Raw genomic sequence first — 23,028 nt, forward strand, 5'->3', positions numbered from 1 at the left:
GATATTTCAGGCATACAAAAACCAAAAGAAATCAGGGACAACAATATGAATCTGACACCAGGCAGAATTCAAAATGCATCAAAGAGAATAAAAAGTGTCTCTGAAAAAATGCAAAATACCCAAAGAAGATATAATAAGCACTAATTTGCATAAAAAAGAACTATTTGGAAATTCCAAAAGTCATTCTCCCGAATAACAAGTGGTTAAAACAATATAACACCATAATTATAGCTATTCAGAAAAACATCTAAGAAAAAGAAAGTTAAATGTTAAGATGCACCAAATTTCAGCTGCAGCTTCCAATGTGGCAAAAGTGTGCTCTTCTGCTCCAGCTTTGCTCTTGGGCATATGGAAGGCCAAAGAGCTGAATTCTATTTCATTTTTACTCTTCCTTAACTTGAGAATGATATCAATGACCATGTGACCAAAATTTCTAATTAGCATCACATCGATTTAAAATAAGACATGTCAGGGACTTCCCTGGTGGCTCAGTGGTTAAGAATCCACCTGCCAATGCCGGGGCCATGGGTTCAGTCCCTGGTCTGGGAAGATCCCACATGCCGCGGAGCAACTAAGCCTGCGCGCCACAACTACTGAGCCTGCGTTCTAGAGCCCGTGAGCCACAACTACTGAGTCCACGTGCCACAACTACTGAAGCCCGCGCGCCTAGAGCCCGTGCTCCGCAACAAGAGAAGCCACCGCAATGAGAAGCCCGTGCACCGCAACGAAGAGTAGCCCCCGCTCGCCGCAACCAGAGAAAGCCCGCGCACAGCAATGAAGACCCAATGCAGCCAGAAATAAATAAATGAAATAAATTTATAAAATAAAATAAGACATGTCAGTGTCAGTCCAACTTATTGGTAATATCTGATTACTCACTTAATAAAACTTAGATCAAAATTTTGTATACTTTATAGGTTGAAATTCTACCAGTCAGTTAAAATATAAACGTATATTTGCTATGCAAGAGTAAAATGCTATAATTAATGATGTCCATGAAAACCATTAATTTATGTACAAAAAAGAACAAAACGACTCTCAAATAGTTAAATACATAGAGAACAAGGCTGGCAATAGAAACAGTTGTGGGAGAGAGTGGACCAGGTAGATATTGGGAAAACATTAATTCTTTTTTAGCCAACCCATTTCATAACATTTTCAAGAAGAATATAATGGAGATTAGATCATCAGCCTATTTTTTTAATAAAACTGTTAGCATTTATAATTTTAAAATATATATCAATAAAAAAAATATATATCAATATGCTTGTTTGTTTTAAATTTCATTTTGGTCAAAGAGAAAATCCTATTTGGCAATTCTTCACATCTTACGAAGATGAATTAAAAGCAGAATGTCCATTTTCACCCCATGGGATTTTCACAAGGAGGAAAAACACTTAAATCACGTACAATATCACCCATGATAAATCCTATTCGAACCAGATAAAATAAAGAATGTAAGAAATGAAGAAAAGAGGAAAGCGTTAGAGCAAAATGTTGGACCCGCAAATCTCTGCCTTTTCTTTGGCCTCTTTTGAAAGTACGTGTTCATTTCATACTGCAAATATGCATCACAGTGACTCAGGAGCAAACCAGCGGCTGACAGGGCTGAGAAGTGATGGTGCTTCCACTATAATGTCAGTATTAACATTTGTCAACACCGAAATGTATAATAATAAAGTTGTACTAAATAGCAAATGCTGGAGAGGGTGTGGAGAAAAGGGAACCCTCCTACACCGTTGGTGGGAATGTAAACTGGTGCAGCCACTATGGAGAACAGTATGGAGGTTCCTCAGAAAACTGAAAATAGACTTGCCATGTGATCCAGTAATCTCACTCCTGGGCATATATCTGGACAAAACTACAATTCAAAAAGATACATGCACCCCTATGTTCATAGCAGCACTGTTTACAATAGCCAAGATAGGGGAGCAACCTAAATGTCCATCGACAGATGAATGGATAAAGAAGATGTGGTACATATATACAATGGAATATTAGCCATAAAAAACAATGAAATAATGCCATTTGCAGCAACATGGATGGACCTAGAGATTATCATACTAAGTAAAGTAAGTCAGACAGAGAAAGACAAATATCATATGATATCCCGTATATGTGGAATCTAAAATATGAAACAAATGAACTTATCTATGAAACAGAAACAGACTCACAGACATAGAGAACAGACTTGTGGTTGCCAAGAGGGAGGGGGTGTTGGGGGAGGGATGGAGTGGGAGATTGGGGTTAGCAGATGCAAACTATTACATATAGAATGGATGGACAACAAGGGCCTACTGTAGAGCACAGGGAACTATATTCAATATCCTGGGAGAAACCATAATGGAAAAGAACATGAAGAAGAATATATGTATGTATGTATAACTGAGTCACTTTGCTGTACAGCAGAAAGTAACACAACATTGTAAATCAACTATACTTCAATAAAATAAATTAAAAAAAATAAAGTTGTACTAAGTAAAAATATGAAAATAAAACATACAACTCAGGGCTTCTTATTTCTCCTCATGTATCACTTGCTCACTCTCTCTCCTCTGTCTTCTCGCCAATGTGGCAGCTAGGCAGGAAACTGCTGGCCTGTCAGAGACGTCCTGGGGCGGACCCCTGGACCAGCTCAAAGCTCGTCACTGGGGCCAGTGCTTCCTGCCTGCTCTTCCTCCTTTTCTTCTGGATCACTGGAGTGGGGCGATGGGAAACTTGCTCGGTTCTACCCATTCTCAATTACCCAGAAGACGCTGTGCAACCCAGACCCAGCTCAGCCTACTGCCATTCCACCCTGCAGGGCAAAGGCAAAGTCCCAGATGAAATTAAACTTGGCTTTCCTTTGTTTCACTTTGCTATTGTACCCTGTTCTTATATTTCCATTGGAGTCTCTTCAGAAAAGAGGGCTGACTGAACCGCAGCCCGATTTGGAGACTTCTGGGTTTCCCAGCCAAATAAAATATTAAAACAATCTTAAAAACCATCTCCCTGATTTTTTTTTCACTTTCTAAAAATAATCAGAAAATTCACTAAAATTATAAGAGGAGTCTATATAACTGCATGCTTACAGATTCAACAAACTCATTGAGATGGAAAACATTTCTGGAAAAAATGTTACCAAAACTGATGAAATTCTGAATAGACCAAATATCAAGAAAGAAATGTAGACAGTCATCAAAGAATCCTCCCAATAGGCTCTATGTTTCTACTGGTGAATCTTATCCAATTCACAAAGAAAAAAAATTCTATAGTATAAAAACTGTTCCCAAATATAGAAGATAGAAGGCTATTTATTCATGTCTAGAAAGCAAAGGTAACACTCATGTTAAAATTATTATTATTGAAAAATAGTAAAAATAAAACAGACTGATCTGTCTATTGTTAATGGAATTAACTTCAATTTCCATGAAGTGCAGTCCTGAGTATTAGTTTAAGTAGTGAGTTCTTTCCCAGATGGTTGTGTTCACCCATATAAATGCTGGTGGCTTTAAGGTACAAAAGAAGGTATCACGGTCTTTAGAAGAAGGGCAGCAGCCAGCTAAAGTTGAGTATAAGTAGTAAGAACCCAACTCTGGGGTTCTAGAAGGTCACGATCTCTCATCAAGCAGAGGCTTTGACCACAAAATCACTTTTTCCAGGGAGAAGTTACAATCCTAAAACAGTTTTAATCTCACTATCAGAGTCTGTATTTCAGAATGTCATATTTAGAGCAATTCTAAGACATACGATATTGCCATCCTTTGCAGACCCCTCACATAAACGAGAAAGTAATTCACCCACAAAAGAAAGAATATCCTCTCAGATGGAAGACAAGGAAAAATTAGGGCACGCTAAAATGGAATGCAAACGGGAGTCCCCAGAAAATGAAACCTAACATTCAGATGTCAGACGTCTACGCTCTAGGAAGGGAAGCGGGCACTGCAGACTGTTTTGAGCAATGCGGACGCAGCGGGGGGCTGCCCGGGGACCTGGGGCACCAGGAGCCCCGCAGAGGTACCATGGGGGCCAGGTTCTCAGGTGAACTGTCAGAGCAAAGCAGAAACAGCCCCAAGACCAAGAATCAAGACAGCAAATGAACCAGGAACATAAAACGAGAAGTCATGAAGTGTCTCACTCCAGGCTGTGGTGGAGTCTGGCCTATGGGATACCATCCCTCTCCTGTTCCCACTCTCCGCTCACTCCCACCCCAAAGATGCTGTCCCACTGAGGAGGAAGGGCAGGGGCTGGGCGGGAAGGACTGGAGTTTACTTCTATAGCCTGCAACACTGAGACAGATTAATAAAGCTAAATATTTTAGACAGTGAAACAAATATATACCTTCAGTTAAAGTGCCTATGAGTGGTATTGCACTAGTCATTCTGCAAGTATTTCAGGGTCTTTTAGGCATTCATTCATTTAGAGACAAGACACAGTTGCTGCCCACAAGTGGAAGATGCAGAAAAATAATGAACAGGCAACCCAGCCATAAAAAGGATGAAGTTCTGCCACTTGCAATAACATGGATGGACTTGGAGGGCATGATGCTCACTGAAAAGTCAGACAGAGAAGGACAAATACTATAGGATATCACTGACATGTGGAATCTAAATATCAAAACAAACTGGTGAATATAACAGAAAAGAAACATGCTCACAGATATATAGAGAACAAACTAGTGGTTACAAGTCCTCAATTCACAAAAATTAGTTTAAGACAGTTCTTTGACCTAAGCGCACAAGTTAAGAATACAAAACGTCTAAAAGAAAACACAGAAGTTTTGCACGTGTCCTAATATAGCCAAATCCTTGGATCTTTATCTAGGGAATTGACTTCAAACATACTTTGAGTGTTTGCTCAAAACTATTTAGATGAACACTCAAAATGGGCAAAATTGGGTTAGGTTTTGAGGAATGAAACCTATGAGCGTTTACTGGATACTGACAGAGACCACAGAGGTGGCTGGAGGATACCGCAGTCGGCGCGAGGGTGGATTGATTCCTGGCTCTACTGGCCCGTGAAGCTTGGATGAGTTAGGTAATCTTCCTAAGCCTTCTCTTCATCTACCTGGTAAGTTTTTGAGGGTTAAGGTACATGAGAGAATCCATGTAAAGCTTTTAGAACAGTGGCCGTTATCCAGTAATACTCAGTGTAAACACAAAATGCTACTATTAGTGTCATTGGATGAGTGTTCTGTCTGTTTTCCACAGAGCCGCCTTTCCCAGGCTGTACAGACACAGAAATATATGTGAATTACCAATAACGCCAAGAATATATATTCCCATTCACACACTTTCACACACATTCCACGTGTTTTTAGGAACATAAGTGGTTGTTTTCATAAAGAGTAGAGCCAAAAAAGCAAATTTAAAAGGTTGGGGTAGCATCTGGTGGACACCATCCCAGGTTTCATCAGGGGAAAAGGTCACGATGGGAGGGAAGAACACACTGAAGGAAGGGGTTTAGGATGCGACAGTGTGAGAGACACAGAGACAACCTACAAAGAATTCAGGAGGAGGAAAAGCAAGTTGCTGAGGGGACTTGAAAAAACGTCATGTGAAAATTATTCCCTGGGAATTCCCTGGCGGTCCAGTTGGTAGGATTCGGCGCTTTCACTGCCGAGGGTTGGGGTTCGATCCTTGGTCGGGGAACTAAGATCCCACAAGCCTCGTGGCGTGGCTAAAAAACAGAAAGAAAGAAAGAAAATTATTTCCTTAAGTCCATGTGTTTGTTTAACCCAGAGATAAGATAGAAGGGTGTTTTCAACCCAAAAGAAAAATTGGGCCTTTCCTGTACGTCCCTTCCCTTCTCCCCAGATGCAGAGCTATTTCCAGTGGGCAGAGAGAAATTTCAGTTCAATAAGAGAAAACTGCCTAACAGTGAGAGCCATCCAGTATTGGGACAGGGCTTCAGGAGCTAATGAACCCCAGAGGCCCCCGTGTTCTCGGAGGCTTAAGGTGCTGTTGACAGCGAGGTCTTGGGAATTGCTGGCTTGTTTGTTTCCACCTGGAGCACCGTTACCACTTAATGCTCTTGAACGTAATGTGGTCTTCTGGGCAACTTTTAATTTAATTATCCGTGAGCAGGCTTTTCCTGATATTTAATGAAGTCTTTACAAAATCGGCTCTACTATAGCTAGGTGGATACTAGTGTTCTGGTTTGGAGTCAGTTCCTCTGCTGACTTTCTCTCTCTGTGGATTCACACGGGGCATAGGCATCAATTCAGCAGTAGCTAGAAGGGGAAACCTTCCAGCTTATCCCTAGGAAACATCAGTGAGAAAGCTCTTTTATTTTTATTTATTTCTTTTTTCTTTTTTTTAGACTTTTATTTATTCCTAACGTTTTTATTGGAGTATAACTGCTTTACAATGGTGTGTTAGTTTCTGCTTTATAACAAAGTGAATCAGTTATACATATACATGTATCCCCATATCCCCTCCCTCTTGCATCTCCCTCCCTCCCACCCTCCCCATCCCACCCTTCTAGCTGGTCACAAAGCACCGAGCTGATCTCCCTGTGCTATGCGACGGCTTCCCACTAGCTATCTATTTTACATTTGGTAGTGTATATATGTCCATGACACTCTCTCACTTTGTCCCAGCTTACCCTTCCCCCTCCCCATGTCCTCAAGTCCGTTCTCTAGTAGGTCTGCGTCTTTATTCTCGTCTTGCCCCTAGGTTCTTCATGACCTTTTTTTTTTTTTCCTTAGATTCCATATATATGTGTTAGCATACGGTATTTGTTTTTCTCTTTCTGACTTACTTCACTCTGTATGACAGACTCTAGGTCCATCCACCTCACTACAAATAACAACTCAATTTCATTTCTTTTTATGGCTGAGTAATATTCCATTGTATATATGTGCCACATCTTCTTTATCCATGCATCTGTCGATGGACACTTGGGTTGCTTCCATGTCCTGGCTATTGTAAACAGAGCTGCAGTGAACATTGTGGTACATGACTCTTTTTGAATTACGGTTTTCTCAGGGTACATGCCCAGCAGTGGGATTGCTGGGTCGTGTGGTGGTTCTATGAGAAAGCTCTTTTAATTTCTGTTTCCTTCTACTTCTGTTGCTCAGAGATCAGAATGAGGTAGAGAAAAAGCGAGAGATTCTTACCAGGCCATGCAGAGGGATGTGGGTGCATAGTGGGCATGGATTGGGGTAGAAGGAAAAGAATAGGGAGCCAGAATGAATTTCCAGACCTTCTGGGCACAAGTATAGACAAAAAGGTATTTTATAATCTATTACACTAATTTGGATTAAATATAGCATTGTCCTGATGAATCAGAGCACACGACTGGAAATTGACATACCTGTTATTTCAAATGAGTTACGATTAAGAACTACAACAGAAGTGTATCTTTAAGCCGGATATTACATTGACTTGAAACTTCAAACAGAGCTCCTTATAAAACATTCTGAGAAAGTTGCCTTTGGTGTTGAAAGTTCCCATATTTGGTTTCAGGCCAAAAGTGACTTTTTCCCCCCTGCATGATTTAGTAATAAGGCATTCAGTCATCCAGGGGCTGCCTGCCTGTGAAAAAGCACCACGGGCCTGCCGGGCGCTCCCCACCCCCAAACATTCTTCACATTTCACTGTCACTGCCCTGCCTGTTCCTATTAATCCCAAGAGGGGTGCTCCCTACCAAGATTCCTGAATGCAGAATACCTCAAGGAGGGCCCTTAGGCTGACTGCGACCTTGTGTGGAAATAGAGACTCACCACCCTAAATAAACAGAAGGAAGGTTTATTTATGGAGAGAGAAGGGGGGTGGGCACGGAATCTAAAGGAGCAGAAGCAGGGAGCTTCATTCCTAAGCCCTCACTTTAGTAGGGAACCAGTATGGACCCCTGGAGGCTCTTTTAGGGACAGTAAGGGAAGTGATGCAGGAGGACACAGCAACCGGACTGTGTGGCCTTATCACACTGAACTTGCAGGAAAGAATGCTAGAGCTCTCTCAAAGCACAGAGTTTCCCTGATGGGAACCAGGAGCCAACTCAAGCTGAACAAAGTTTGGCCCAATTTCTCTAATTTCAGAGTTAAGGGCAAGTGGTCCTTCGTGGTCCTGAAACAGGTCTATTCGCCTCCAAATCCCATGTTCTCAACTACCACACTTCCCTGGCTTCTGCGCAGTGTAATCCTAGAATCCTCCCTGAGCGTCCAACCACCCCCCCCCCCAGCACTCTCTATCATGTTAGCCTAGTTTAATACTGTTTTCATAGCACTTAGCACATCTTGAAATTCTCTTGTATATCTGTCTACTTACCTCCCCTACCACCAGACTGGGATCTCCCAGAGGGAAGGGGCTGTGTTTTGTTAAATGCTGCTCTATCCTGATGCTAGAACAGTGCCTGGCCTAGAGGAAGTGCTCAAGAGATGGGGGATGAGTGAATCAATGAACAATCAAGTGAATGAATGGATGCACTAAAGAAGTGGGGTAGGAAATTTTGATTGGTGGGATGTATAAAATAGAAAATACCAAGGAAAAGGAAAGGAAAATTGAGATTAGTCTGTTTGCAACCTACAATCACCTACTGCTTGCCAGCTCTTGCTGCCACTCCCAAGCCACCCAGCCCTACCTCAGGGTTCGGTCCCTAAGCCTGCCTCGCGAGACACCTAGTGGCAGTGTGGTCAAGGGCACAGGGAGGAAGTTCCCTTGGAACATGACCAATGACCTTTGATTCTGAAGGGCTGAGCGTGACTGTGATCCGCCTATAATCTAGCCCCGAAATTCTCAAACAGAGGGGACCTCCCGGCATCTCTGGGGCGAAAAACAAAGTGAGGAAGTGTGTGGAGTTTAACACGGTCTGGGTTCTAATGACTTGTTCGCTTTTGGATCTTTTAACACATTATCAGGGAGCCTACGTTCAAAAAAAGCTGTAAACTGATCTAAATAACGGGGTCGGACAAGACTTACAGAAAATCTTAATAACCAGAGAGAGTCGAGGATGAACCCGAAACTTGGAGTTTCAATGCCCAGGAGGACGGTGGTTTCTATACACCACGATGGGGGATTTAGGACAAGCTAATTCAGGGGATGAAGCTAAGCTTAATTTGGAATTTGCTGAGCTGCAGGTGGCAGGAAGACATCCTGAGGAGCCTGCAGCGGAATGTAAGTAAGCCCGTGGAAAGGACAGAGCTAGAGACACAAGCTAGAACCTCATACAAAATCTGCATCATGCCCCGTGGTACCACAGAGATTATATATCTGGTCTTTGTCCCTAGTTCCTGGCCCAGAGATCCAGAAACCCTTGAAATTTCCAGAGTGACAGGAATGTCTTTGTTATGCTAATGAGATGACTCAAGGTGGGTCCCTAGAGAGCTTCAGGTTGGGGCTGGTCACCAGAAAGACCAATCACTTGATCAGAGGGTTGGAATTTGGGACCAGCTCAACCTCCAGGAAGGGGGGACTGGAGATGGAGTTCAATCATGTGGCCAATGATTTAATCAATCGTACCTACTTAATAAGACCACCCCCTTAAACTCTGGGGCTTCCTGGTTGGTGAACACCCTGGTGTGTGGGGAGGGGGCCCACCCAGATTCCACATGGAGAGGCACAAAGGCTCTGTGTCTAAGACCCTCCCAGACCTGGCCCTGGGTGTCTCTTCCATTTGTATCCCTTATAATAAACTGTAATCCTAAGTACAGCACTTTCCTGAGTTCTATGAGTTATTCGAGGGGAACCCTTACATTTATTGCCAGTCTGTCAGAATCGCAGCTGCCTGAGACTTGGGGCTGGTGTCAGAAGAGAGGGCAGGCTTGTGAGACTGAGCCCTTAACCCTGTGCAGTGTGACACTCACTCCAGGTAGCTGGTGTCAGACTGTGTTGCAGGACAACCGCCTGGTGTGCCAACAGAGCACGTCCGCGTTGCCACGTGTATTATTACACAATGGTTGCGAAGGTGTTCAGGGATTTTTAGAAGCCTAGCTCCAAAAGGAAACATTACTGAATTTTATATTTTCTCTCTCACCATTCTGAGCCATTAACTGACAATAATTAAGAGACACTAAATGTCACAATGGGTGATGATTTTGCATACATTTTATCCAAGAAATACAGAGTTAAGACGATCACCCTCATATGGGACACTCCGTTGAGGACAATCATGAAATCAGAAAGGAAAAAACTTAATCTTTATCAGCTCGGTGGCTTGTGACCACCTAGAGGGGTGGGATAGGGAGGGTGGGAGGGAGGGAGACGCAAGAGGGAGGAGATATGGGAACATACGTGTATGTGTGACTGATTCACTTTGTTGTAAAGTGGAAACTAGCACACCATTGTAAAGCAATTATACTCCAATAAAGATGTTAAAAAAAAACTTAATCTTTAAACTTTAATATGTAAAATGACAGACTCTGAGGAAATACAGGAAAATTTATCTCTGCTTAATTCTAGGCCTCTTTATTCCATTAATTTTAGGATGCCACTGATTTTTAAGATGATGAGTTTATAACAGACCTTTGGGGGAGATGGGGAAGGAAAGTAACACTGTCACATTAAATATAGAGATCCATTGTAAGATGCTATTCATTTCAGAAATGTAACATGTAAGAAAATAATCAAGTGCATCTTAGACTTGAGAAAATATGGCAATATAGCAGTAATTAAGATTGTCTTTGCTTCTCTTTCACTTTCAGATGATTTGCCTTAAAGGTGTTCAGTGTCATCGCTTTTCCCTTAATCCATTTTCTGTTCTAAAATATTACTGTCTCAAAGCATAATTGTTTATTAAAAAAAACCATCTAGATGGGGGATAATGTGGCTGAGATAAAACAAGGGCCTATTTCATTCCATTATTAGCATTCTGAAAATTAAAAAAAAATTAATTTATCACATTAACTGAATTTTGGAAAATAATTCTTCACCAATTACCCGTTAGTAGCTTCTATACCGACAGAAACCAGTTTTGTCTCATATACACACATGAACTGCAGGCCTTCCATGGAGTGAGCAGGTGTCATTTCCCCACTAGGTCCTATTTTTCTATATGGAGAAGATGACTCAGAAGACATCCCTAGGGCTTCTGGATTGCTACATCCTTTCCCACCTGCCCTCCAGATGGCCAGCCCAAGGGAGGTAGATCCATAAGATTCAGAATTCTCTTTTTAGGGCTCTGTGCACTAAAATCCCCTCATAGCAAGTAAGTCAGTGCTATACCTTTCTGACCTTGAAATTTCTGAGCTATCTATATGAAGTTAGTGAACTGCCCAGTGCAAGAAATGGGCTGCTATTGCTATCAGATAGCTAACCACAATCTTAAACAGACCAAGAGGCTAATGACAAAAATGCTTCAACCAAGATGCGTGGTCCTAGACGCAAGAGGAGGGGATATGGGGGTATATGTATACACGTGGCTGATTCACTCTGTTATACAGCAGAAACTAACACAACATTGTAAAGCAATTATACTCCAATACAGATATTAAAAAAATAAATTAATTTTTTAAAAATTACCTTAAAAAAAAAAAAAAAAGATGTGTGGTCCTTACCCAAACCGAAGCAATCTGTAGCTAAGCCTCATCTTCACCTGCCAAAATCTTACTGAAAATATGTTGCAGAGGAGCCAGGAAACATGGCTTTCATTGAGGTAAGACTCATACCCTGAGATCCCTCTCTTCAGGGGATTTAAATGACCAATGTACAAAAACAAACCCATCCACATATTAAGAAGAAAGGAGTGCTGTAAAATCCAGAGAGATATTTTTAGGTGACCTAGCACAACCCCTGGAGATGATGCTGATTAGTTTACAATAACTGACAGAACAAGAGTGGGTGTTAGGTGAGGGGAAAGAGTATACTATATTTACAGACAGTGTAATTAAGTTACTGACAAGGGAGCTTTCACGTTGGAATCTGAAGTCACTCTGTAAACATCAATTATGTATCAAGATTCCTATAACGCAGCTCTGACATCTGCTTTGAGTCCTTGTTGAAGAACAAGCTCTGTGACTTTGAAACAGAACCCAGATGCCTTGCTCTCCACTGCCCTCTCTCAAACGAATAAAGCTTATTAGCACTCACACGCTACACAGGACTTGTAGTTTAAGTGATTTACAGTACAGTATTGAACTTATTACTAAAACAATCATTCCCTTACTGCTGTTTTAATTATCACTCTAAAAAGTTCTGTGAGACAAGGAAGGAAATTTTCATCAGAAATTGACAACGGAAACTGGCAAGGGTGGTGCCACTTGGTGCATCTAACCTCTGAAGCTGAAACAGCCTGCAGGGCAATGTGTACCATCCCGACATTTAAGGACAAGTGAGGTGAGTAGAATAGTTAATACTAGTTTCAGATGCCCTTTCGGCAGCCCAGAATAAGCAGGTCCAGCCTCCTAGAAACCTTCAACTACATCTCGAGGTAATCAAAGCCACCCCTTGAGAATGAAGGACGTGTCAGACATTGAGAGGGTGATTTATAAGACAATCAAACACCCATCTCATCACACCATCATGTATTTTTTAACCAAAGCAACTGAAAATGAACAGATTCTCTCTTTCAGATGAGTTGCTTGCATTAACAGTTTTTTGTTGTTGTTTGTTTTTCTTAAAATCACATCTCTGGAAATTCTTCCCTGCAGCATAAACCATTAAGCATTCTTTACAGGACTCAGGAATAAACTCAATTCTTCTGGCTGGCTCAGGAACACTGGCACGTGTTGACAGCCAGGACCGGGCACCAGGAAACCATGTGCTAACTGGCCGCTCCATCCCTCTTTCCTCTTCAGCGTCTGCCAGGTGGAGCCCCGACTTCCAGAGCGATTCTGGCTCGTGGTCGCATCCTGCTTGTTATCTCTGTCTGGCAAACAACTACTCTGTGCTTCCAGAACAGGCACCGGTGATAAGTTATTCTCAGCCCGCTCTGCCAAAAGTTTTTTTGGCCGACAGACTGAGGAAGACTATTGTTGTTGCTGGCTGTTATCTCTTGCCGACTCTGCTTGGCAGATGTGAGACTCCGTCTCTCTGGTGTGGAAACAAGGAGCTCGACTCTGGATGAGTCAATACACTAATAAACAAGGGGCACGGAGGAAATAGCAACCAGTCTTGAAAACAGAAAAAGAAACACGTGGAGGTTTACTGGATGCCGAGATGTTTGTCCTCCACAGCACGCCTCTGCTTTATCTCACTTCACAGCCTTCCTATCAGAGAAATGGGGAAGTTCATCGTGTATCAAGTGCGAATTGGCTGTAATGTTTGTGCGTTACTTACACAGCACGGAAAGTATTTTTTCGTGCTGGGGAGTGCTGTTTTCTTTCATGGTGAATTTATATCTTCGTCATTCATCTCCCCTTTGGTCGGACCCCATATTCTAGGAAGCCCTCAGTCTATCAGGACGTTTACTGTCTCCTGAACTGATCCCCCTGAAATCAGGGAAACCATCCTGACTGTGGCCTCGGAAGTGCCTGCGGTGAGATAAAAACGGCGCGCGGGAGCCCTTGCGATGGGGAAGGCTCTGTCTCTGAAGCAGAAGCACAGGGCCGAGTGGGTGCACATAGCGTGTGCCTACAAACACGGCATGATGCTGGATCCCATCACTGGCCCCAGGGACCAAGCACCTCTCGGCCTCTGCACGAGTCACATGGGGGCCAAATGCCAGGCTTCAGAGATTCAGCAGGAACCCCGTGGGCCCGCGGGAGACGAGCACTCAACCTTGAAGGTGTGGCGTGTCACAAGCGGAATTCGTGAGGACATGCAGGGGGACGAAGCCTGCTCTAGTCCCAGGACCACCTTCCTCTCAGAGGTCTAGGATGGACAAGAGTGGTGTCACACAGGATTGGGATCACAGGAGAGATGGGACTTCCTTGAGGGACTCAGGGACACCTCCTGTCACCCTGTAGCGATACCATCATATGAGGGTGACCAAATCTCTCAGTTTCCTCCAGAAAATCCTGGGTTGACCCTGGCATATGTATTCATAATACCATTTTCCTCACTCCAAAGTGTCTTTATTCGGATGGTAAGCCCTCCTGTCAGTCCACACCCTATCGGGGCTCAAGATAAGCTCTCCTAATGCCACAGCGGCAGTATTAGGGCCACTCACCACCTGGGCTTTTATTTAATGTGGTTTCAACAAACATTTGCTCAGCACCATGGGGCACAGCAGCCGCTGTGCCAGGCAGAGGGACAAGGACATGAATGTGAGACAGATGCAGGGTAGATGGCCACCCTGTGTGAAATGCACAGCAGAGGGACGCACAAAATAGGACCTGGGCGCTGCTGAAGCGTCAGCTTAGGGAAGAGCCGCCCGCCCACTGGGAGAATCAGCTGGGGGACATGCCGGCCCACAGGTGGGGTGGCGGTGGTGGCGTGAGTGGTGGGACCAGAGAGGAAACCATAAATCCGTGGGGCACACGTGTTTCTTGCTGTGCCCCGGGAGCCTCATCAGCCCGGGAGAGCAGAGCGTGAACAGGTGCACAGGAGCCCCTGCATTTTCCCCTAAAGATATGCACAATTTTTATTTCCAATATTTACTTCTGTCGGTGCTTGGCTACTACCAAGTATATAAAGTGAGTCCACTCTTCTTTATGACTGAAGATCAACATGGGAAACTTCTCCCTCGCTTGTCCTTCCTCATTCCCACTGGCAGCAGACCATCCTCCTGGCGTTCTCATCAGCCGTCAGCACTGATGCAACACTGAACACATATGGGTTTTTCTCATTATCTTTTCAGTGGCTCAGTGAACATGCCTGCACTTTTTTTTTTCCAGTATTTTATTTTATTTTTGTGTGTGTGTGTCTCCATATAAATTTTATTTTTTAACATCTTTATTGAAGTATAATTGCTTTACAAGGGTGTGTTAGTTTCTGCTTTATAACAAAGTGAGTCAGTTAAACATATACATATGTTCCCATATCTCTTCCCTCTTGCATCTCCCTCCCTCCCTCCCACCCTCCCTATCCCACCCCTCTAGGTGGACACAGAGCACCGAGCTGATCTCCCTGTGCTATGCGGCTGCTTCCCACTAGCTATCTATTTTACATTTGGTAGTGTATATATGTCCATCGTGCCTGCACTTTTAAACCTTGCTTATGTTCACCCTTTCTACCTAGAAGGTCCTCAACCGTCTCCTTCATTTGTTGAAAAGCCGACCACACTTTAAGACCCAGTGCATATATCGACTCCTGAGAGAACCCAATCCCGGTCTCGTGGGATGAGGATCAGGACTGCGCCTCATCTAATTCTCTGTATTGATCCTTGACGGCACATTATCATGTAATTAGCATGTCATCACATCCTAGCAATTTGGGGACACTGTCCACAGCTAGACTCCGAATTCCTGGACACCCGACTGTCTCCGAGTCACCTTTCCAATGCTAGCATTCAGCCTAGAGTTCAGCAAATGATAAATCCTAGTTTGAATAAACATAATCATAGGGTTTTATCTTTTAAAAGTGTACAGCTCAGTGAATCATCCAGAGAGAACAGTCCTGCATGACTATCACCCGGTCAAGAATTAGAACATTACCACCATCCCACAAGCCCCAATCACTACATTCTCCCACCTCCCCAAAGATACCACTATTTCGACTTCTATCACCACCAGATATTAGTTTTACTGTTTTGAACATGATATCAATGGAGTCATATCGTATATATAATTTTATATTTAGCTTGTTTCACTCACATTACGTTTGTGAGGTTCATCCATATTATTATATATAGCTGAGTTCGTTCATTTCGGGGGGGCAGTACATTACTTCATTGTATGAACATACCACAATTTATGTATCCATTCTGCTGCTGATGTTTATTTGGGTTCCTTCCAATTTGGTGTTCTTACAAACCATGCTCTGTTAAATAGCCCTGTGTGTGTCTTACAGTACACCTGGGCTCACATTTCTGTTGGGAATGGACTTGCTAGGTCTTTGAGCAGATCTATGTTCAGTTTTAGTAGATAATGCCCAAGTTTTTCCAGAATGTGCCAGTCGATACTCCTACCTGCAATATATAAATTCCCATTTCTTCACATCTTGACCAACACTTGGTGTGGCCCATCCTTTAAACTGCAGCCATTCTGGTGTGTGTGTGTAATAGTGTTGCACTCTAGTTTAATCTGCATTTCCCCATGACTAATGTGAGTGGGCACTTTTTCATGTTTATTGGCTATTTGGATCTTCTCTTTATGGGCTCCATGACTAATTTGTTTGGCTACAAATCCCTTGTTATAGATGTTATAAATATGTTCTCCCACTCTGTGGCTTGCCTTTTCACTTTCTAATGTTATTGTTTGAAAACAAAAGTTGTAGATTTTAAGGAAGCCTAAGTCTTGTCATTCATGGTTAAACTTTTAGGATCCTGTGTAAGAAATCTTTCCCTTCAAAACTCATGAAAATATGCTCCTAAATTATCTTCTAGAAGCTTTATAATTTTACCTTTCATATTTAAACCTGCAGCTCATGTGGGATTATTTTTTGCATGGTATGGAAGTTGGGGCCACATTTTATTTTCCATGTGGGTATTCAATTCACCCAGAGTCAATAACTGGAAAGACTGTACTGTTTCCTACTGTTATATTTTTCATTATATCCCCTGCCCCTCACCCTTTTCTGTATTTTCTAAACTTTTATTTTTTCCATGCTTCATTCTGGATATTTTCTTAAGATGTTTCTTTCACTCCACAAGTTCTTGCTTCAGCTGTATCTAATCTGCTAGAAAGCCTATCTTATTTCCTTAAACATATTAGTCAGTTATTTTAAAGTCTGTGTAAGATAATGTCATTATCCAGATCCCCTGTGAGTCCATTTCTATTGTGTATTGTCTCTCTTGGGATTTAATCACATTGTCTTAACTCCCATGTGCATGATTATATTTGACTGAATTATGGACATTTTATATGAAACGTTGTAGAGAGAATTTAAGGCCTCGGATGATGGCTCTATTTCTCCAAAGAGGAGTATAAATTTGCTCTCAACAGACATCTAGGGCTGTAGCAGTTTCAATTATCTCAATCCAAGCTGGATTGAGGCGATTCACAGATGAACTACAGCGTCTGTGAGGAATGGTCTGTTTCAGTACGTACTGACTCCTTTCCAGTCTAAAGTGTTTGAGGTATGCCAGCCTGCTGCCACGATGGACCCCAAACTCAATTTCTGGATCCCCAGTCCTGTGAGTTTGTCAAAAACTTTGCTCAGCTTTTCAATCTCTCAGCTACCACTTCTGGAACAGGCAGAGGTCCCTAAGGAAAAAATGGGCCCAAATGCTCATTTCTCTGTAATTTTCTTTTCCCTGATCTTGGCACTATAATTATTCACTAACTTGTTTGCACTCTATATATTCAATCAACTAAAAAAATATGTTTTTGTTCTCTGAGGGGGGTTGATCTGAATTGACTAGTCTGCCCTTAACTGAAGCAAATCTCTACCATAAATGTTTTATCACCGCCACATATTCAATACCTATCTATCCATGGTACTTTGCTGAGAGCATAGCAGTGTACATAATACATTTCACGTAAATGAAGTGTGCAATTATTTCTAATTCATTACAGAATATATTTGCAGCATCACTTGTTAGAGAGCGTGTCATCACTGTGGGATCTGACAGGATGGTAGGGAGCAGACAGTGTACCTTAATCCCACAGACTTTACAGTACGGAGGGATCATTTGGGTCACCTGGACTTCTTTCTCCCCATATGACAGAGGTAGTAAATGACCCCAGGCAAGGTGAGTAATTTATCCAAGATCATACAACCAGCTAGTGGCACAAGAAGATTTTTAGAACAGTTATCACACTTCCTAGAGCTCTGAGTTCTTCCTTCCATAACAACCTGGTTTGCTGTTTGAAAGCATCTACTTCTGAGTTGGAATTTCAAGTATGTTGATATTAGGAAGGAAAAGAGGTTAGAGCACTTGACCTGATAGAACATTCCAATCATTAGGTACAACTTGAAAAAAAAAAGGCTTAAAGGCAGAAATAGGTTGATCAGGTGAAGAAACTGATGGATTGTTTTGATGAGAACAATGAAGAAAGCAGACAGGCTGCCCAGCTCTTAAAAAACATGCAGACGGTGAACGCTGTTAAGGAAGCATCTTAGAATAGAAAAGCGAGGCTCTTGTTTTGCTATCTGCAAAAGGAACTACCCTGTGCTTTAGTTTACAAAGCAATTTTTTTTTTTTTTTCTGGCAGCGAGCAGCGTGTGTGATCTCAGTATGTGGGGTCTTAGTTCCCGGACCAGGGATGGAACCCGCACCCCCTGCAGTGGAAGCGCAGAGTCTTAACCACTGGACCACCAGGGAAGTCCCTACAAAGCAATTTCATGCAACTGACCATAATAATGGTGAAATTGAGCAGGAATCACCGAAGGGAGGCAGTGGGCCACATCATGTCCATCAGTCAGTGCCATGGTAAAAAGCAGGTCAAGATGAAAAGGAATGGCCAGGAAGGGAGGAGGGACATCGTACAAAACACATTCAAAGAGAAATAAAAGTTTTGTGGAAAATGGAAATTTTTTTCTGGACTCATAGATTTTATAAATGTAGGTTACCATTTAACTGTACAGTACTCAAAGTAGTCACAGAGGAGTTTGCAGCGGTTTTTTATCAGTTGCTGCAAAAGTCCAAAACATTATTAGTTACATTGTGTGTCTCCATAACATCTCTGCTAGTGAAGACACCTGCTAGGGTGCTGGGGACTTTAAAGAGAGACTCCTGGGAGGTTATGTTACTAGCATCCCTTTGGAACCATATTCATTTGTTCATTCACATACTATGTCACTCATTGGAGAAGCACTTATTAAAATTTATGCTAGGAATGAAGGAAACAGATAAAAGACATGGTTCCTGCTGCCAAGAAGTTGCTTGCCTTACCGATGGAATTTCCCAGTACCCCGTGTTGCCCTTGGCTATGCGAACATTAGATTCTTCGATTTCTACTCAAGGTTATTCCACTTAGAAAACGAGGCCTCACTACTGTTCGCTGAGGTTGCCATTCAGGTATAAGGTGGGATCACAGGTCCTGCTACAGCACCTGAGTCACAATGGCAGCCTCTGCACGGTGACAAGACTGCACCCCTTTCCCTAAAACTGTGTGAAAACAGAGAAACAGTATCATAACATTGCTTTTAAATCTTCATAAAAAAAGAGAGCCAGTGCTCTGCCCAGGAAGGAAGAAAATAGCTGTATCACTTCTGTATATTTGCTAGGACGCTAATGTCAAAATGGGCCCAGACGTTAAGGGACACTGAAGCTGGGGTGGCATCGTTGTTTACAAGTCAATGAAAAGCAGATCAGATCAGACACCCAGTTCCTTGGTTACACTAGCCACACTCTAAGTGCTCAGTCCTCACATGGGGCTGGTTGCTGCCATATTGGACAGCTCAGATACATAACGCTTCCTTCACCACAGAAAGTTCCATTGGACAACGTTGGAAATGGACTGGGTCTCCTAAAACGGTGGAAAGTTGGGATTACACATGGTGCCAGTGGGTTTGGCTAGCAAAAAAGGAATTCTAATTAGATATAATGAGAGATCTTCTTTTAAAAGTTCAGCTGGAACTTTCTAGCATGTAATTAAGCCAAAGAATAATGACCGAAACAAGTTTCTCCTGGCTTTGGGTGTTTGGATACCGACTGTTTTGAATCTTGTCTATAGGACAAACAAGACGCCATGCCCCTGTGTTCGGCCACCAGGTGGGCCCAGGATCACTAACTGTAGACACCATCCAGCTACTGGCTGACAGCAAAGGCCCTGCAATGCAAAGCCCTGAAAAAGGCAAGCGGGGAATTCCCTGGCGGTCCGGGGGTTAGGAATCCGCGCTTCCACTGAAGGGGACCCGGGTTCGAGCCCTGGCTGGGGAACTAAGATCCTGCAAGCCATGCGGCGCCGCCACAGAAGAAAGAAAGAAAGAAAGAAAGAAAGAAAAAGGGAAACGCATTCATCCTGCACACTGAACAAATGCTCTGTCTGCCTGCGACTGTATTCCACAATGGGGGAGAAATGCCTTTAACAAGAGGGTCCTCTTATTCATGTGACTGGACACTTAAAGGTCTGCCCTTGACCTGATCACATGGGAGGGACAGAATGGAGTCCTTCGGCGGTGGGTTTTGTTAAGTGCAACTTACCTTGCTCACCTTGACGTAATATTCCATTTTACACCCCAGTTACTTGCTCAAATCCAAGTCAACCTGATACACATTACTCTTGATCTTAAAACATAAGACAGAGGTAGCTGGGTGCAGTATGTCTTGAGTCATGTGGGTAAACGAGACCTATAACAATGTCAAATAGGTAACCGGGGCTTAATGAGATTGGTCAGCACTAGTGTATGTCTTCTATCTACCCCCTGGTGGAGGGATTCATTACTAGTTGGAGCCAAAGAAGGAAAGAGAAAGAGAAAAAAGCATGAATTATTTCCTGAATATCTATTCAGTCGCTCCCTCAATCATCTGGGGTTTGTTGTTTATGCGAGACTGCCAGCTCCACAGGAGGGGAGCTGAGATCCGTTCTTTCCCTTTGAGCCCGTGCTTTCCTGGGAAAAGCAGGAGCAGGACAGCAGCAGGAGGGCGCTGCCAAAACTCTTCCCTCTGAACTGAAGGGCCCATCACTCTGGGTGCAAAAAAAGAAAAAAAAAGAATGATGAGCTTTGCTGCCCTGGCAGGTCTGGAATCCTTCCTTTGGCTGTGGATGGTATCTAATGATTCAGAGGAAGTACTGTCCATTCTTCAAAGCAGACCTAGCCAATTGTGTAATGTTTATTCTGAGGCACTGGAAGAAGCCAAAAAAGAAGGGAGGTTGGGGAGAAATTCCTTCCTTTGCAATGATCAGCTTACACCCTGCACCACCAGGTCTGATTACCCTTATCTTTTCTTGCATAACGACAGTATTATGACTGCACAGAAGTGACCAGACTTCCAAAAAAAAAAAAAAAAAAAAAAACTCCAGCCACAATATTTGACTTTATGCCTCTGGCGGTAAATCCCTTAGACTGGCCACATGCTGCGTGAGAAGCTATTTCCTTTGATTTATTCCTTTACCAGTTCTCACCTCCATCAGGTGTCCCTTGTTCTTACATTAGCGAACGAGGCGAAAAGAAAAGTCTGTTTGACTCACAGACACAGAGAACAGACATGTGGTTACCAAGGGGGAGGGATGGATTGGGAGTTTGGGATTAGCAGATGCAAACTAGTATACGCAGGATGGATAAACGACCAGGTCCTACAGTACAGCACAGGGAACTATAGTCAGTATCCTGGGATAAACCATAATGGAAAAGAATATGAAAAAGAATGTATACATATGTATAACTGAATCACTTTGCTGTACAGCAGAAATTAATGCAACATTGTAAATCAACTCTGCTTCAGTAAAATTTTTAAAAAAGAAAAGTCTGTTGGTGTTGCATCATCCCTTTCATTTAGGCAGATTTCATCTAATCTAAATATCCTTTCATCTCTTTTTCTCATATTGCATACTGATTTTAAAAATTTGTTCTTTTTAAAAACTAGCTTTTTAAAAAACTGAGTAATACCAGGACCCAGTTAAAATTATTCAGGCACCACAATATATAGAAAAAGTAAGTATCTCTCCCGCTGCAGACCCTTGTCTCCCAAGACCTCACCTCCAAGCCAGTCATTATTACCAGCTGCTGTGTAAACTCCAGAAACAGCCAAACCCATGTGTGTGTGCATTTCCTCCTTTTAAAATGCATTTTCACATAACAATATATTTTGGAGGTCATTCCATTTTGTCATCAGTAGTGCTGCTTCATCCTTTTTCATGGCTGCATCGTATTCTAGTTTGAATACATAATTTATATAACCAGTCTCATACCGATGGATATGTATGTTTCCAGTTGTTTACTCATATATGAAAAGCTCCAACAAAGGCCTTTGTATACATGTCTTCACATACAAGTATGTGCACTTTAAATGCTGACAGATATTTCCAGACTGCCCTCCAAAGAAATTACATCAACTTATATACTGTCACGACGGTATATAAGAATCCTTGCTCCCCACTTCCTTGCCAAAACCATCTAATAATATTCACAATCTTCCATCAAATGACAGCTCTACCTGAAAAACTACACAAGGTATAGGGACCTCCAAATAAACATTGGGTCCTGACACTGAGCCTTCTACCTTATCTCTTTTTTTATATAAATTTATATATTTATATATATATTTATTTATTTTATTTTTGGGTCTTCGTTGCTGCACATGGGCTTTCTTTAGTTGCAGCAAGCAGGGGCTACTCTTCATTGCAGTGCGTGGGCTTCTCATTGCGGTGGCTTCTCTTGTTGTGGAGCACAGGCTCTAGGCGTGCGGGCTTCAGTAGTTGTGGCTCCCAGGCTCTAGAGTGCAGGCTCAGTAGTTGTGGCGCACGGGCTTAGTTACTCTGGGGCATGTGGGATCTCCCTGGACCAGGGCTCGAACCCGTGTCCCCTGCCTTGGCAGGCGGATTCTTAACCACTGTGCCACCAGGGAAGCCCTACCCCATCTCTTGTGAAACCAACGTCCCCTGTATAAGCCCTAATACCTAACAGAGCAAAACAAACAAGTTGAAAAAAACAGAACGGGATGTATGATCAAACCGACTAGCGCCGCCTAGAGGCTCCTTATTTTCAGTACTGCCAAGTTTGCAAACTACTTTGTACTGGTAATTGTGCGTGTGCTTTTTGAGGGTGGGGTAGTGAGAGGAATCCATCGTTTTCATCAGATTCTCAAAGTGGTCTGTGACTGCTGCCAAAAAAGCTAAGAATCACTGACTTAGATAATAAAAAAGAAAGAGAAAATTAAATATGTATAAAAATTCAAGTGCCTGATTTTATGGCTTAATGTAGATAACTAAATAACACTGTAAACTTATACTCTTAATACATAAAATAATGAAATCACGCTAGAGCATTGATTCTCAAATTTTGGACTCAAAAAATTTCTAAAACAAAGTTTGTGGACCAATATGGTTTTGCCAAAGTTCTCTTACATCAAGTAGAGATGGTAACAACAACAACCAAAAGTGACTATGTTCTGTCATCATTTTATAAGACTATTTTAACACCCAAAAGTAGGAAAGATGTAACCTTAGAGTAAAAGGCAGTCCTT

At 42.5% G+C, this 23,028-nt stretch overlaps 1 protein-coding gene across 1 annotated transcript in view; it reads right to left on the bottom strand.

Moving 5' to 3' along the window:
* Positions 1-3,372: 3,372 nt before the first annotated feature.
* BLOC1S5 (biogenesis of lysosomal organelles complex 1 subunit 5) overlaps positions 3,373-23,028 on the bottom strand; it is a 78,873-nt gene continuing 59,217 nt past the window's right edge. The window contains exon 4 of the mRNA XM_059937884.1: positions 3,373-5,658. Within this exon, the coding sequence (XP_059793867.1) occupies positions 5,631-5,658 (28 nt within the window). The 3' untranslated portion in view covers positions 3,373-5,630. The remainder of the gene's footprint in view (positions 5,659-23,028) is intronic.

This window comes from Balaenoptera ricei, chromosome 11 (assembly GCF_028023285.1).
Source record: "Balaenoptera ricei isolate mBalRic1 chromosome 11, mBalRic1.hap2, whole genome shotgun sequence".
NCBI classification, from domain to species: domain Eukaryota; kingdom Metazoa; phylum Chordata; class Mammalia; order Artiodactyla; family Balaenopteridae; genus Balaenoptera; species Balaenoptera ricei.